At 32.5% G+C, this 14,887-nt stretch overlaps 1 protein-coding gene across 2 annotated transcripts; it reads right to left on the reverse strand.

Moving 5' to 3' along the window:
• Nucleotides 1-848: 848 nt before the first annotated feature.
• LOC128203615 (leucine-rich repeat-containing protein 34-like) lies at nucleotides 849-14,546 on the reverse strand. Of its 2 annotated transcripts, XM_052905103.1 has the most exons (11): nucleotides 14,520-14,546; nucleotides 13,620-13,737; nucleotides 11,806-11,820; nucleotides 9,218-9,407; nucleotides 8,685-8,768; nucleotides 8,095-8,223; nucleotides 5,244-5,375; nucleotides 4,811-4,929; nucleotides 3,766-3,921; nucleotides 3,047-3,173; nucleotides 849-1,701 (listed from the first exon to the last, which is right to left on the reverse strand). In XM_052905103.1, exons 2-11 carry the CDS (start codon nucleotides 13,733-13,735, stop codon nucleotides 1,465-1,467), a joined length of 1,305 nt encoding a protein of 434 aa, XP_052761063.1. In that variant the 5' UTR covers nucleotides 13,736-13,737; nucleotides 14,520-14,546; the 3' UTR covers nucleotides 849-1,464. The 2 variants fall into 2 exon arrangements, with proteins under 2 accessions (XP_052761063.1, XP_052761064.1); XM_052905104.1 differs by lacking the exon at nucleotides 11,806-11,820.
• Nucleotides 14,547-14,887: the final 341 nt, after the last annotated feature.

Here is a 14,887-nt window from a genome sequence, read left to right on the forward strand (position 1 = left end):
TGATGCATAGAAAGCATAAAAAAGAATTGATTGAAATGGTGTGTGTTTCTGCTCAATATAGAATCTATGGCCGTATTACTGAAGTACCGTCAAGACTATTAAAATAATTCAAATTAAGTATTAAATTTTGATTTGTTAAATTGCTTAAGTAATTTAAGCTTTCATATTGTGTATTTATATTTTAATTGTATAATATATACATTAATCATCACGCTTTCTTCCAGTGGAAATAAAACACATTTGATTTTTTGTTTAAAGTTAAGGTGACGGATTAATTTGAACTGATATGCTTCTGTAAAAAAATATAATTATCCTTGACAAAGAAAGACAACTCCAATATCATGCGGGAATGATACACCAGTTAATATATCTACCAGAGTTAAGACCCTTTTTACCCAATTCTATATGACAACGCTTTATTTTTAAAAGTCTAGTTAAACCATAGGCGCCAGTATCAGTTGGAGATGGTATTCTGTCTGATACTGCCTCCTATGGGTTAAGCTAACTATGACACTGTTGAGTCTGTGCTATTCACAACCCTATATATTATAAGGGTACTCAGTTACTACTAATAATCTAGAAGAGAGAGAGTTTAATTCGACGTGCTATTTTGGTAAGATTTAAGTTAGAGATACTTTTTACTTTTCAATGCATTATTGTATCAATTTCCCATATGTTTTAATTTATGTTGTATAATTATTGAGTCCAGAGTCTACATTTAGTCTGAAGAACACACACAATTATGTGTGCTTACAGGTAAGTTCAATAGTTCATTTGTATAAAAAAAACTGTATAAAATGAAGTAAAAGGGAAGAGCAGCAGTGCTGCTAAATAAAACAACAAAAGCATATCATATTGTAATAATTTATTTTCAAAATATTACTGATATAAATTTAACTCAACATATTGACGATCACAAGTTTTTATCACAGATACAATCTACAACAGATATGAGACGTCATAAAGATAAAAATGACATTCCAACCCTTAAAAGATCAGATCAAAATCAACAAACGATTTACCGGTATGTCAAAATTGAAAATCCAATTATCTCCCTTTGTAATATATCAGATTAAAAGTCAGTTATCATAAGTGGTGATAACATTGTCTCAAAACAAGCTTAATCAACCTTACTTTTGAATGTTAGAACCAATAGTTTATTATTTCGTTTTTAAACTATTGTGTAGTAAATGTAAGATGTTAATTATCTCCCTTTATTTTAAATGTCAAATGTCTATTATCTCCCTTTATTTTAAATGTCAAATGTTAATTATCTCCCTTTATTTTAAATGTCAAATATTTATTACCTCCCTTTATATTAAAAGTATAAGGTTTGTTATATCCATTTCATTTCAAAAGTCAAAACTTCAAAGTTTAATATTGATTATCACCCTTTTTTAAAGTCAAATGTATCATGTTTCCCTTAATTTTAACAAGTTCAAATTTTATTATCTCCCTTAGTTATCACATTGCCATGATCTCCCTTCCTGAATTACTGTAGGCTTTCACGTCTGATCCTCGTGGATTTTTCCCCCTTGGCTGCCAGCTAGGAACGTCAGCCCCATAACTCGGAGCGTAGTAATAATGTCTCTGTTCACTGTGGTTGAGCTCGCTGAGGATGGTTTTTCCGTCTACGAGGTAAGGCTGAACGTCTGTGCTTTCTTTCTGGAGTCGCCCACTGTCCAGCAGGTTAGCAAAGGCCTGCAAAATAATAATTCATAATAAACAAGCAAATTCATTGATTTGATATCCCTCGCCAGTTTAGGCAATGAATATGGCATGAAAATATATGTTCCGGAAATATTCCAATGAAAACATGCAATACAGCTGCAGAGTGATGGACTCTTATGACCATTATATATGAGATGTATTTATTACTTTGTTTGCGACTGTTTTAAATAAAGAATATAGTTTATTGTGTAGCATTTAGATTCGACCTGGTAACCTAGATTTTGACAACACATTTACCTAGTTTCAAACTAATAAAATATTTTATCAAGGCAAGAACAATATCCCCCTCCCGAAATCTTCAGTTTGGTGGGGGATTATAAATGAATTAGGTACCTGAGACTTAATTATATAAACTACATAATTCACTTCTTCAGCAATTATCATGTGTACAAAAATACAAGCATGCAGATTCTGATGACCCTAATAATTTTAACGTGTTTAAAATGCTCTCTTCCTTTAATTCGTAATGTACATCAAATGCATTAAAGAACATATGTTTAATGATATAACAAAAAACTAGGATAATAAACTAGTATTTATGAATACAATCAAACGCATGAATAGAAAATAAATGTTTTAAAGCCTAGCTGCTTCTCTCATTACCTGAAAGCTGCACTCTCACAGATTGACAGTTTTAAAGTGACATTCTTATTCAAAATCAATACATACACATGTATAAAATACATAAATTTTGAGTGATAAAGTTTTAACTAAATAATGCATTTATGAAGAATGGTATTTGTTGATAACAAGAGTGTATAATTGCTGAATAGCCATCGAGAAATTCGAGCCAAGTGATTCCAAGCCAATGGGGTTTGACTGTATTAAAACATTCGTTTTAATTGTGGTAGATCTTATTTTGGAGAAAGAGTGCATTTTTTAACTTGTATTTTATTTTTTGCATCAGAATCAGCTGATTTTAGCATCAATACCTTCAATTCAGCTATTTTAGACAACTCACCAAAAAAAATTCTCAATTGTTTGGAAAACTGCCGAAAAATTCATTTTTTTTAAAAGCGTTTGTAACACTTTTAGCCATGAAACATCAATTCGAATGTAAATATGAAAAACTGTGATCTGATCTTTTGTCAGCAGTCTTGAATCACTGGTTTTCAGACATAACACTAAAATTGGCTCATTCCAACACAAAAATAAAAAAAGTTGTCAAAACGGTCAATTTGTGAGAGTGCAGCTTTAAACTTAAGATTATCAAATATGAACCTAAAGCAACTATTCATATGGTCAAACATATTAAACAGCATGGTCAATTAGGTAATAAAGTTAAAACTCAGATCAATTCTATACTAAAACTTACAATAGCAGCAGTTTCTTCAAGAACATTTCCCCAGATGAAGATTTTGTTGAGAGTGGCATTCATCTTCAATGCATCAGACAAGGCACACAGGCCCTTTCCAGTGATGTTATTGGTTCTCACATCCAGGCTGAAATAATCACCAATAGTTATTGTGTGAAAAATTAGGACAATTTTGGAATGCATATATAACATATGTTTACATTATTTACTGACACTAGTATCAATGAGGATACTTGTTTGTTTCAGTATAAGATAGCAATATCGAGTGTGCACCAAAGGTATTTTTTAAACAATATTTACTTTTGGCGTTCATGAGGGGAAATATATTGCAATCTTACACATAAACATGCAATTTCCTTTTAATTTCATGCTTTTAATTCATTGAAAATGATATTTAATTGACATTTAATTGTAAAACTATGGTATGCCAAATTTTAGCCAAATGACATCAAACCATAAACAAATTTGTTGATTTTTTTCCTAAGCAATGTGGTTTAATAAACCATTCTTTTTTTATAGTGGAACAGTGAAACCAAATATGAATAGAGTAAATGTTGCAAGCAGTCAGCATAACAGGATGTAATCCACCATTTTTTTCAATAACCCACCTTAAAGCCTGAAATAAACCATTTTATCATCTTTATTTAATGTTTTGTTCACAGTTTTATGGCCTTGGGGTTTTATCTTACATCTACACTCACGGCTATGACCCTACTCACATTTCCAGTGTGGTGTTGTACGTAGCAATTGCCTCAGCCACGTGTATGGCTCCGTCATCCTCCAGTCGGTTAAAACTCAGATTGAGGTGACGAATGCCAGTGTTTCGCTTCAACACCTTCGACAGCTCCTTAACACCATCTCTTGTTATTCTGTTGCTGCAAAACAGATGGTACTAATAAAACTTATTGTAATCATAATATTAATCTGTAGAATTTAAGTACCATATAACTTATGTCCTGAAAGGTTACATTACACCAAATTATCTAAGAAATAATGATTGTATGTCACCTACTAGAGATTCTAATACAGTGCCCCTTGTAAGTATTTTCAATTGTTTTCTAATGTATCATTCCTGGTCATAGTTAATATATAAGGTTTTACTCAAAACAGTAGCACATGATATTGAAGGGGTTACACAAAAAGACAGTAACTGAGATAGATGTAGTTACACTCAACAACAACATCTGAGATAAAGGACAGCACCTGAGATGAAAGGGGTACCCTTAAAAAAAAAAGCATCTGAGATAAATGCCAGCACGTGAGATGAAAGAGGTTACCTTAAAAAAATACCACCTGAGATAAATGACAGCACCTGAGATGGAAAGGTTACATTAAAAAGAAAGTTCCTGAGATAAATGACAGCACCTGAGATGGAAGGGGTTACATTAAAAAGAAAGTTCCTGAGATAAATGACAGCACCTGAGATGAAAGGGGTTACATTAAAAAGAAAGTTCCTGAGATAAATGACAGCACCTGAGATGAAAGGGGTTACATTTAAAAGAAAGTTCCTGAGATAAATGACAGCACCTGAGATGAAAGGGGTTACATTAAAAAGAAAGTTCCTGAGATAAATGACAGCACCTGAGATGAAAGGGATACTCCAAACAATTGCATTTGAGATGCAAGAGGTTATACCAAATGATAGCACCCAAGATGAAAGGGGTTACACAAAACAATAGCACCGCAGATAAACAACACAAGTCTATGATTAAGTGGTTAGATCACACTTACATATTCTGTCAACTTAGGTTGTATGTGACCTACCAACTAAGGTCCAGGTATTGCAGGGAGAGGTTCTCCATGAGGTTTTCTGCCAGTCTTGTGGCCCCAAAGTCCCGTATCTCAAACTTCTGTAGGTGGAGCTCTTCAAGTGTTGTGTTGACCTGGTATGGGGAAGAAATAACAGATGTGCACCAGTGTAAGGTTTTCATTTTGTGATATAAGGCTACTTATATTTCAAATGAAGAATATATTTGTTGAATATATGCATTTATTATCAAATAAAAATACAATAACTGTAGTTTTTAAATTACCTTAAAACAACTGATTATTCTTCTTTGTTTGAAAATTATGACAGTTTGATTTATTTTCTCTTATTAGGTCATAATGTGAATTATTTTTTTAATTTTTAAGTTTACAGGAAAAATACAACCCCATCGACAAAATTACCCAAGGAGCATTGTAGGTTAAATCATACCTTGAGCATCTTAGCAAAGTGTACAGTACACTCCTCTTGCTCTGTGAAGAGAATGGGTCGGTTCATGTTGAGGGATTTCAGGGTCCTGTTATTGTTCAGAACTGTTGCCACGGCGATAACACTCTCTGTGGTCTGGAATATGAGATGACATTGTTCTAAAATATGCAGTCACTGGTTCAGAAATATACTGGGTATACCACGTTTGCGTCTAGGCTGGTTAGAAAATACCATACGATCGAAAAAATAATAATCAATAAACATCGTCTGAGACCCCGCGTAAAAGTATTCGAAATTTTTATTACAAATATTATAATCACTATTTTTTTTTATTTCATAAAGCCTCACTTATAAGACAGGCCCCCTCCTTTCAGGTTAAAATCAGGACCCAATGTCCTCGTCTTACAAGATTGTGGATTCAAATCGAGGAACACTGCTTGCAGGTCAAGTGCACATTTGAGATAAGGGCACATTCGGCTTTTCTCTATCATGATTTTAAGAAGTTGGTGGATAAGCAATTTTTTTTGTAACCTCTTAATTCTGTTATTATAAAACAAAGATAACATTTATAACCATCAGAGATGCTCATGGGTATTTGTGTGAGTTGGTCAGGAAACACCAAGCAAATATTGATTTTGTCTGGCCTAACAATCCACAATTAAACACACACCATTTGAATTTGAGTAAGATGCACAAAAGGTTTTTAGTGGGCCTTTTTCAGTGTAATATTTCATATTAATTATGTGGTTATGATAATATGATATGTATGGCACTCGTAAACATGGAAATAAGTAAACATTAAATGAGTAAATTTATGACTTTAACAATTCATTATAAGGTTTGTTATAAAAAAATATTTAAGCTATAAATAAAGACATAAACTATAAAATAAATCAGCAATAGTGTCAATTTGTGAGTAACATTGGCATGAATTGTCATATAAACTAGAACTCCGCGAGTCGGATGTGTCGCCTGACGAATTATTTACTGTCGACATTATAGCTGTTAGATTGGCATTTTATTCATTTATAGACAATGATGTTGCCATTTAACTTTCAAGTGTAGGTGGCATTTGAACCCTCAATCAGATATACCTACGGAATAAGTTTCAGGTTGAAACCTCCTATAGTTTACGAGATATGCCACGGACAAAACCTAAGCAAGAAAATTAACAAAGGGCAATAACTCTAAAAATATGGCAGCAAGAGTAACGGTTCTTGTGCACTGCACTTGCCCTCAATGAGATCTATCTAGCTATGAAGTTTCAAGTTGATACCTCTTATACTCTTCAAGATATGCCCCGGACAAAACTTTAAGCATGAAAATTAACAAAGGGCAATAACTTTAAAACTAAGAAAGCAAGAGTTACTGTTATTGTGCACTGCACTTGCCCTCAATGAGATATATCTAGCTATGAAGTTTCAAGTTGATATCTCTTATATTCTTCAAGATATGCCCCGGACAAAACTTTAAGCATGAAAATTAACAAAGGGCAATAACTTTAAAACTAAGAAAGCAAGAGTTACTGTTATTGTGCACTGCACTTGCCGTCCATGAGATCTATCTACATATGAAGTTTCAAGTTGATAACTCTTATATTCTACAAGATATGCCCCGGACAAAACTTTAAGCATGAAAAATAACAAAGGGCAAAACCCTAAAAAATATGGAAGCAAGAGTAACAGTTCTTGTGCACTGCACTTGCCCTCAATTAGATCTATGTACATATGAAGTTTCAAGTTGATACCACTAATTGTTTAGGAGATATACCCCGGACAAGCGAAAATGGGACGCGGACGCCGATGACAAAAGTAACCCCTATATGTCGTCTTTTCAGGCGACACAAAAATTATGAATTTGCCCCCCTCCCCAGTTGGCCGGCATGAATGTCCACTTTAAAAGATGTATAAAAGTATTCTTGAATGAAGGGTTGAAAATTTGAAATGTATCAACAATGTTATATGTGCCATTTCTAGTGTAATAAAAGTGAGAGGATTTGATGGTTGTGATCCCTCCCCCCCCCCCCCCCCCCCCAGCTATGAATTCCTGGATTGGCCATCGAGTTAAGGAATAGTTATAAAGCTTTTTCCATAACAGGTTTTATGAACTAAGATATTAAATGGCAACAAATGAAAGACTCTTTTTGTAACATGACACATTTATCACTGAAAATGAAGACTTGATCTGTTCAGATCTTTGTTCAGTAAAAAGTTAAACTAGTAGGGCAAATCAAGTCAACATCAGGTTATATTACACTGATGCATAACTATCACAAAATAATGGTTGTATTACACATGAAACAAGCAATATATTGTGATAAACTACCTTACTAAACTAAGAATAGCATTCCAAGCAGCCGAGGCTAAGCTGGAATTCTCAGTCACTCACAAGGCACAACATGTATAAAAATTGTCACATTATGTACTTAAAAGTAATACTTTAATGGTTTATGAATGGGGGATTCCATCCAACCAAGAAATATTACACAAAAAGTTTCGAATGCAGAGTTTTGGGTCTAACTACAGTCAAAACCCTTTGGTTGGATATCCTAGGGACCTGCAAAATGCTTCGAGACCCGTGAATATCAAGCAAAGCAGGAATGCTTACATAGATTTAAAAAAAATTGTTCCTTCATATCAAGTTTGAGCCAACAAGGAAAATGAGCCAAGCGATATTGGGCCACTGGGTTTCGACTGTAAGCATGTGTGTATTGTTACTGGTAACATGCATAGAAAAATAGTTTTTACCAACAAGGTTAAATTTTTTAATGCATGAGCCCCAATTAAGACGACACTATAAAATTATGACAGTGTTTCATCAAATAAAAGACAAGCTAAAAAATCCTTCCCCATACAAGGTCAGTGTCCGCAATGTCTAGGGCCTGTAGCGTAGTGTTTATCTGTAACATCTGAGCCAGGTACATTCCTCCCCTGTTCCCAATCTTGTTCCCATTCAATCGCAGGCAACGAAGACCTGTGTTCTTCTGCAATGGTGTAGGCATAATATTTTAGGCAAAAGCAAGAAAGAAGAGTTTGATTACGGTATGTTATAATTTTTCTGTCTGAACACTTAAAAAGCTTGAAATATTTTCCATTGAGTGTGACAATTAAAATTATCTACCTGTCATTTAAAATTTGACTGTCGTAAGAAAAAACAACACACATAGTCATTTAAACATTAAAATCACAAGTTATCTGCCTTTAAACTTTACAATCAAAGGTAATCTGCCTTTAAACTTTACAATAAAAGGTTATCTGCCTTTAAACTAAACATTTACATGTTACCTGCCTTCAAACTTTACAATGATAAGTAATCTACCTTTAAACTTTAAAATTACAATTTATCTGCCTTAAAACCATACAATCACAATTTGTCTGCCTTAAAACTTTTCAATCAGAAGTTATCTGCCTTTATAGTTTACAATAACAAGTTATCTGCCCTTACATGTAAAGCCCTCGCGAGAACCTCAGCACCATCTTTGCCAAAGTCATTGCACATCAGGTTGATTTCTTCAATGACTGCGTTCTCCTGAAAAGTACAAGAAAATATGCATGTGTCACTGTTGTAAGTTACATAGTTCAGGTTTGGCCAGTTTGCTCAGATGGAAACGTGCATGACGTGCAAGAAGCCAGCAAGGAGTACCAAGATTCCAAGACTGGTCACATGGTTTTCTGACCTTGTAAAATTAATTTGGTGCCAAGCCTGGGACTATTGCTAATCGTTGGTATTGACTGTCGCAGCCCAAGCACCAGTGTTCAAGATGGACTCAAAGTTGCAGTGAGTTTAGAGGGCCATAATAGTTTAACAGATATAATAATTGCCTGGAATGGCATCAACGGGATGAATCATTGATATCAATGGGGAGAACTCCCACAGAAAGTGGATAAATGAAAAAGCAGTAATTTGCAAAGGTTATAGTGAGTACGTCAGTTATCCAGGCTGTTTCATTCAATTTTAATGACTATAAATGTTTTAACCTCCAACAGCTTAGCGATGAACTTGACCCCCTCATCGGTGATGTTGTTGTAGCGAAGGTCAAGACTCGTGACAAACACGTTGTTTTGCAGAAGCTTGTACAGGACCTCACAGTCTTTGTCATCGAGACGCTTGTCTGTCAGAAGCTTGTTGTTTCCGGCCAGATACAGGTGCATGTTGTCTCGGATATCACTAAAAGCAGGCAAACAATTGTCAATAATTGAAATTAAGATTTCCTTACACAAGCAAAGATACTATATATAGTTATGTAAATTGTTTTCATTATATATACATATTTTACAAGCACGGGCTTGATTCCGGCAATAATTGTAACTTTACATTACAAATATATATATATATATATATATATAAATTCTTGGATCTGCAATCGGAAAATGCGAAAAATGGATATTAATAGCTTTACTGACGTTGATAACTAATTTTTTTCTGTCTTTGAATTTATAAGTGTTCTACTATAAAAAGTATTTTAATTAATATCGAAACTTAATTTCACACTTTTTTACATAACCACTTTCTCATAGAAATAAAAAAATAACTATTATGCTTTTGACTGGGACCTTATTTAAATTCAAACAGTTAGAATGTTTCATATATATACCTGGGTATAGTCATAAACTGAGTATTCCCTGTATGAATACATCATGACATGCTACATAATGTAATATTCAAGCAAGCAAAGTTAACACATACTAGTATTAATATGAATATATTAATATTTCAATAAAAATAAAATTTGACACATATAACAGTTGCACTAGCCTTATAAGTTATATAATACACTACATCAAATACTGCATGCAAGAATAATGCAACTCGAAAAGGTTATATTAAGCTACATGTATAATAGTTGCTTATATGACATCTGACTAAAATTTAGACTTATAAATTATCTATGATACAAATCCAGGTTAAATGGATATTTGGTCATAAAAACAGCTACATGTATATGAGCTAATATTGTTTCAAGCCTTGTAGCTAAATAAACCATAACTTTCTAAGCGTGTTTACAAATTATAATAAGCAAGTGAGCATGCGCCAAATACTAAATATCCCACTTAATAAAACCACTAATGACTATATGGACCTTTGCTGTCTTGTCAAGATGCTTTCTTTATGATTAAACTAAAATCTGTTTGGCAATCCCAATAGTAAAGACATGGGCAATAACACTAAACCTGCAAATGCATTGAATTTGATGGGTTTTGCCTACTAATGACTCAAACTACCAGTATTAAATTTGAGTATTCGCAGCAGGAACCAAATCTGGCCATAACGCTGAACACAGCAATAAAAAAGTGTTTGTTTGTTACCTGACTTAACTAATTGTTTGCACCCAATCCTATTCTTTTTTTCAGCATTAAAAACCTGACCATTATTTTTTTTCTCCTTTTGGGATAAATTTTTGGTGTTTTCTTTCACAGGAGAGATGAATAAATGTTCCCAGGCAAAATGGTGACAGTATTCATTGAGACTATGATATAATACACTAAAAACAATAGATTATTTTGTAAACCAAAGATTTCTTTCAATATAATTTTATACTAAAAAGACTTGGAAAATTCATTTGTGGTTTGATGAAATAAGATTTCCTTCGCAAACTTATTTTAGAATAATGATTCAGTAACAAATTGTGATTGTTTCGCAGTGAACAAGCCAATTTTCTATATGTTGAAATATATATTTCGTACATGGCTGAAAATACATATACATCATATTTATATAATTCTATGTGGTTCATATCATAGTTTGAAAAGTGCCGGGTACAAATAAGAATTTATACATTATAGAACAACATTATATATGAAGTTGTATAGGAGCTCTAAATAGTAGGCTAAGCTTTTTTAGACCATAAATGGTATCATCTTAGAATTGGATATTTTCACTGCAAACAGAAAGAAAAAAACAGATGAATGACTATGCTGTCGATAAAATAACTGAAAATAGGGCTTTTAGTAATATTATTTTTATCAGTTGGATATAGAGAAAAGTATAAGGTCATAAATGATTATTAAAGCCCTTGTATAGTAATATCATTTTTATCTGTTGAATATATATAAAATTATACGGACATAAATGATTATTAAAGCGCTTTTAGTAATATCATTTTTATCATTTGGATATACAGAAAATTATATGGACACAAATGATTATTAAATATGCACAATTATACACAACAAACAACTATATTGTTAAAAACTTTAGGAGCATGGACAACATCAGCGCCACAGAGCGACCTCCAAACGCTTGTCAATTCTTTTCTTTATAAAAAAAAACAGGGATAAATGGGAGATTATTAGTCAGAGTGATCGGCCTAGCTATGTATGTGCTTTTTGTCATTGTCAGACAACATGTGGACCAAGTTTCATTTGAATATTTCTTGAAAACAGTTTGGCCATTAAAGCTATAGTTTTTGCACGATGCTGACGATTGACACCCCGGCTATCACAATGCTCTGACTATTTCCAGGGACAGACGAGCTAAAAGTTATACAAAACAATATTAATCATTATTAATACAAATAAAATACATGCATCATAACATGCACTTTTTTGGTGATGTTAGTACTTACCCAGTTTTTGATCTCCTGGTGTTAACAAGGTGCGGACATTTTGGGATGTGAGCAACGGCATGGTTGAAATAAACAAACATCGTGATTAACTAGCAAACACACGAACATTTTATAATGAACTTATTCATGACTGTAAGAATGTATCTATTAACGTAGAATTAAGAGAATGTGCAGTTTTCAATGCCATTTTCAGTACTTTAATTCAAAATCAACTATCAACAAGCTAAACACATTTGGCATTATGTTAAACTAATGATCATAAATCATTTTCTTAGTACTACAATTTCAAAAGAGATACAATAGTTATTGTTTTTCCTTTGTCAAAATTTTAACATTTGATCTATAAATTTCCTTTCATTTTAACCAATTTTAAATAATTATTTTCTTGTAATTTCAATGCTATGATCTACAAAAATTACCTACATGTACATGTATCATATAAAATTGTTATGAATCCAAATTATGTTCATGGTTTGTAAACAAATGCATTTTTCTATGATTTAGCCTTTCTAACACAGCAATAATTTGAGCTCCTACGTGTAATCATTGTGATTCCATTGCCTTCTTTTGTCATTTCAGATAATTTTAAATGTTTAACCAATTAGAAATATAAACTGTTTGCAATGTATCAAAATGTTAACAAATCAAGTTATGCCACTTGAAGTTAAGGTCACTTTTCTTAATCAAATGCCTGCAAAACTGCACCAATCAATTTACATTATGTATTTCTGTCTCCAAAGTTTTCAGATGAAATCTAAGTAACCACTTGGGATACTCCAAGAAGGCAACAGAATAAGCAGATTTCGAGGCTTTTTCAACTTCTTAAGAAAAGGGCCGGAATTTTGCTTTTTTTTAACTTCCCTTATGTAGAAAGTAGATTTTTCCCTAATTTGTTTTCCAAATTATTGTTTTTTATTAATCATGGAATCATTGTTTGTGCTAATTCTATAGCTTTGTTTGTATCTAATTCTATGTCAATCTACCATTTTTTTTATTAAACAAGCTTGCATTGTATGCATGATTTTTTTTTCCAATTTGAAGTGTTCATATGTTTGAATTTCCAAAAACTAAAAAGCCATGCCTCTTCCCAATTTTCACTGAAAAAGCCCTGAATATTGTAACATTTCTAGCACAAGACCTATTTGCTTAGTATCCTAATGCAATGCCTGAACTACAAATGTTAAAACCTGCATTTACAGCAATATTTACAGTATAACTATTTCACCTAATATGTTCTGTTTTTAAATTTAAAGTCAGTCAAGATTTGACAGCAAACAAGAGCCTACATAATGGTGTCATTTTGTTTAAAAAAATTCATTTGATATTAAGGCTTTTTTCTAAACAAAAACTATTCCACAGTACAAGGAGAAGTAAAACCACCATAAGATTGTACCAATATCCAGTCGTACATATTTAGAGAGTTTGTCTCATATACCAATTACCAGTACATTACATAGTAAAGAATTACCGAAGATATGGAAAATACAATGCGTCGTTGGCTAATAATAATAATCTTAAATAAGAACATGTTGTGCTTAAACATATACTAAAGGTCAGAAAAAGATCACCATCCTCAAAAAATAATGTTGTTCACATTTACAAAAAAACATGCAACATCAAAACAATTATAAAATATAACTTCTCCAAAGCGGGCATATATTTTAACAGGTACAATATATTGTGTTGGTACAACTTCCCTTGTAACCAGCTAAAAACTTATTTAATTGGTCAATGTTAATATTTATGGTAACAAGTGCATGTGAGGTATATACATTTTGTAAGTTTCATGTCCAGACAGTTAGGCAACCACTTACAAAATTGTCTCTTCCTTTTCTTTCTCAAACATTTTCAGGAAGTACGGATTTTGAGGAACCCCGAGCTCTTGACAAACTGCTTCATAGCGGAACGTTGTTGAATGAATGTCCGACATTGCTAAAAAGAATGCAAAATGTTACTTGTCAATATTTCTTATAAACAAACTTTTTTCCAAAATTAATGTTTTATGCCTTAAACTGTTACCAACGGTTTAAGAAAAATGCAAAAAAACATCAATTTTTGAACTTAAATATAAAACTCTGCGATCTGCTTTTTTGTCAGCAATCTTATATAACTGGTTTTCCATGTAGTTTTGCAAAACTTGGCTAGTTCCAAGACAAAAAAAAAATTGTCAAAACATACAATCTGTGAGAGTGCAGCTTTAAAGTCAGCAAGGCATAATACAATTTTTTATAACATTTATAAGCAGAGCCTTTTTAACTGTCTACAAAAATATTGTCATTGTCTGGTGATCACACAGGGATTTTAAGTAAATCACAGATATATTACATTTGTAGAGATATTTTGTTATTTTCAGATAGACTTCTGACTACTAGAGTAGAACAAATAATTGTGTAGCATATCATTCATCAAAATAGTTTTACTCCAGACGTATAAACAGGTATATTATTGATCATGATTCTGAAACATATGCATACCTGCCTTTATATCTACAAAATTTGTACATTCACACACAATGTTTATTTTATCCGAAATATTAGTATCCGAAAATTGTAATTTTTATAAGAAATTGTTCGCTTTTTCAGACTCAAATGACAAAAACATCACCATCTTGTGTTTATTATATGAAATTATATCGTGGAATATCTTTTACGGTAAAAAATTAACCAAACACAAAGAAAAACATAAATAAACTCAAATTTTTACATCGAACGTACCTGTTTGTTGCTACAACAATATATCCCGTCATGCAATACGGTTACATACAACCATTACCAACGGAACATGCCGCGTATCTCAACATCACACAAATGATAGCTTTTGGTCACAGGGGCCAGAAACAAATTATTTTTGTTTATTTAAGCCTATATGTATATATATATATATATATATATATATATATATATATATATATATATTGTTTCTGGCCCCTGTGCTTTTGGTGACCAGATTGTTGTCCAAAGTTGTTTTGTCAGAATTTGGTCCCGAACTGACTTTCAAACATTATTTCAGGCAAAACAATGAGTCATATTCCTGTTACAAGGTGGGTCACTTTTTTATTGTTGATTTGTTTTTATTACTGAAG

The sequence above is a fragment of the Mya arenaria genome, chromosome 9 (genome assembly GCF_026914265.1).
Source record: "Mya arenaria isolate MELC-2E11 chromosome 9, ASM2691426v1".
Lineage (NCBI taxonomy): Eukaryota > Metazoa > Mollusca > Bivalvia > Myida > Myidae > Mya > Mya arenaria.

What these genes read in the sequence shown, in the direction of transcription:
- LOC128203615 (XM_052905103.1), bottom strand. Translation starts at nt 13,735, where the DNA reads ATGTCGGACATTCATTCAACAACGTTCCGCTATGAAGCAGTTTGTCAA. An exon ending in TTCTCGCGAGGGCTTTACAT is followed by an intron (nt 8,224 to 8,684) that starts GTAAGGGCAGAT and finishes ACACCATTGCAG; the next exon opens with AAGAACACAGGTCTTCGTTG. An exon ending in CAATACCTGGACCTTAGTTG is followed by an intron (nt 3,922 to 4,810) that starts GTAGGTCACATA and finishes TCTGTTTTGCAG; the next exon opens with CAACAGAATAACAAGAGATG.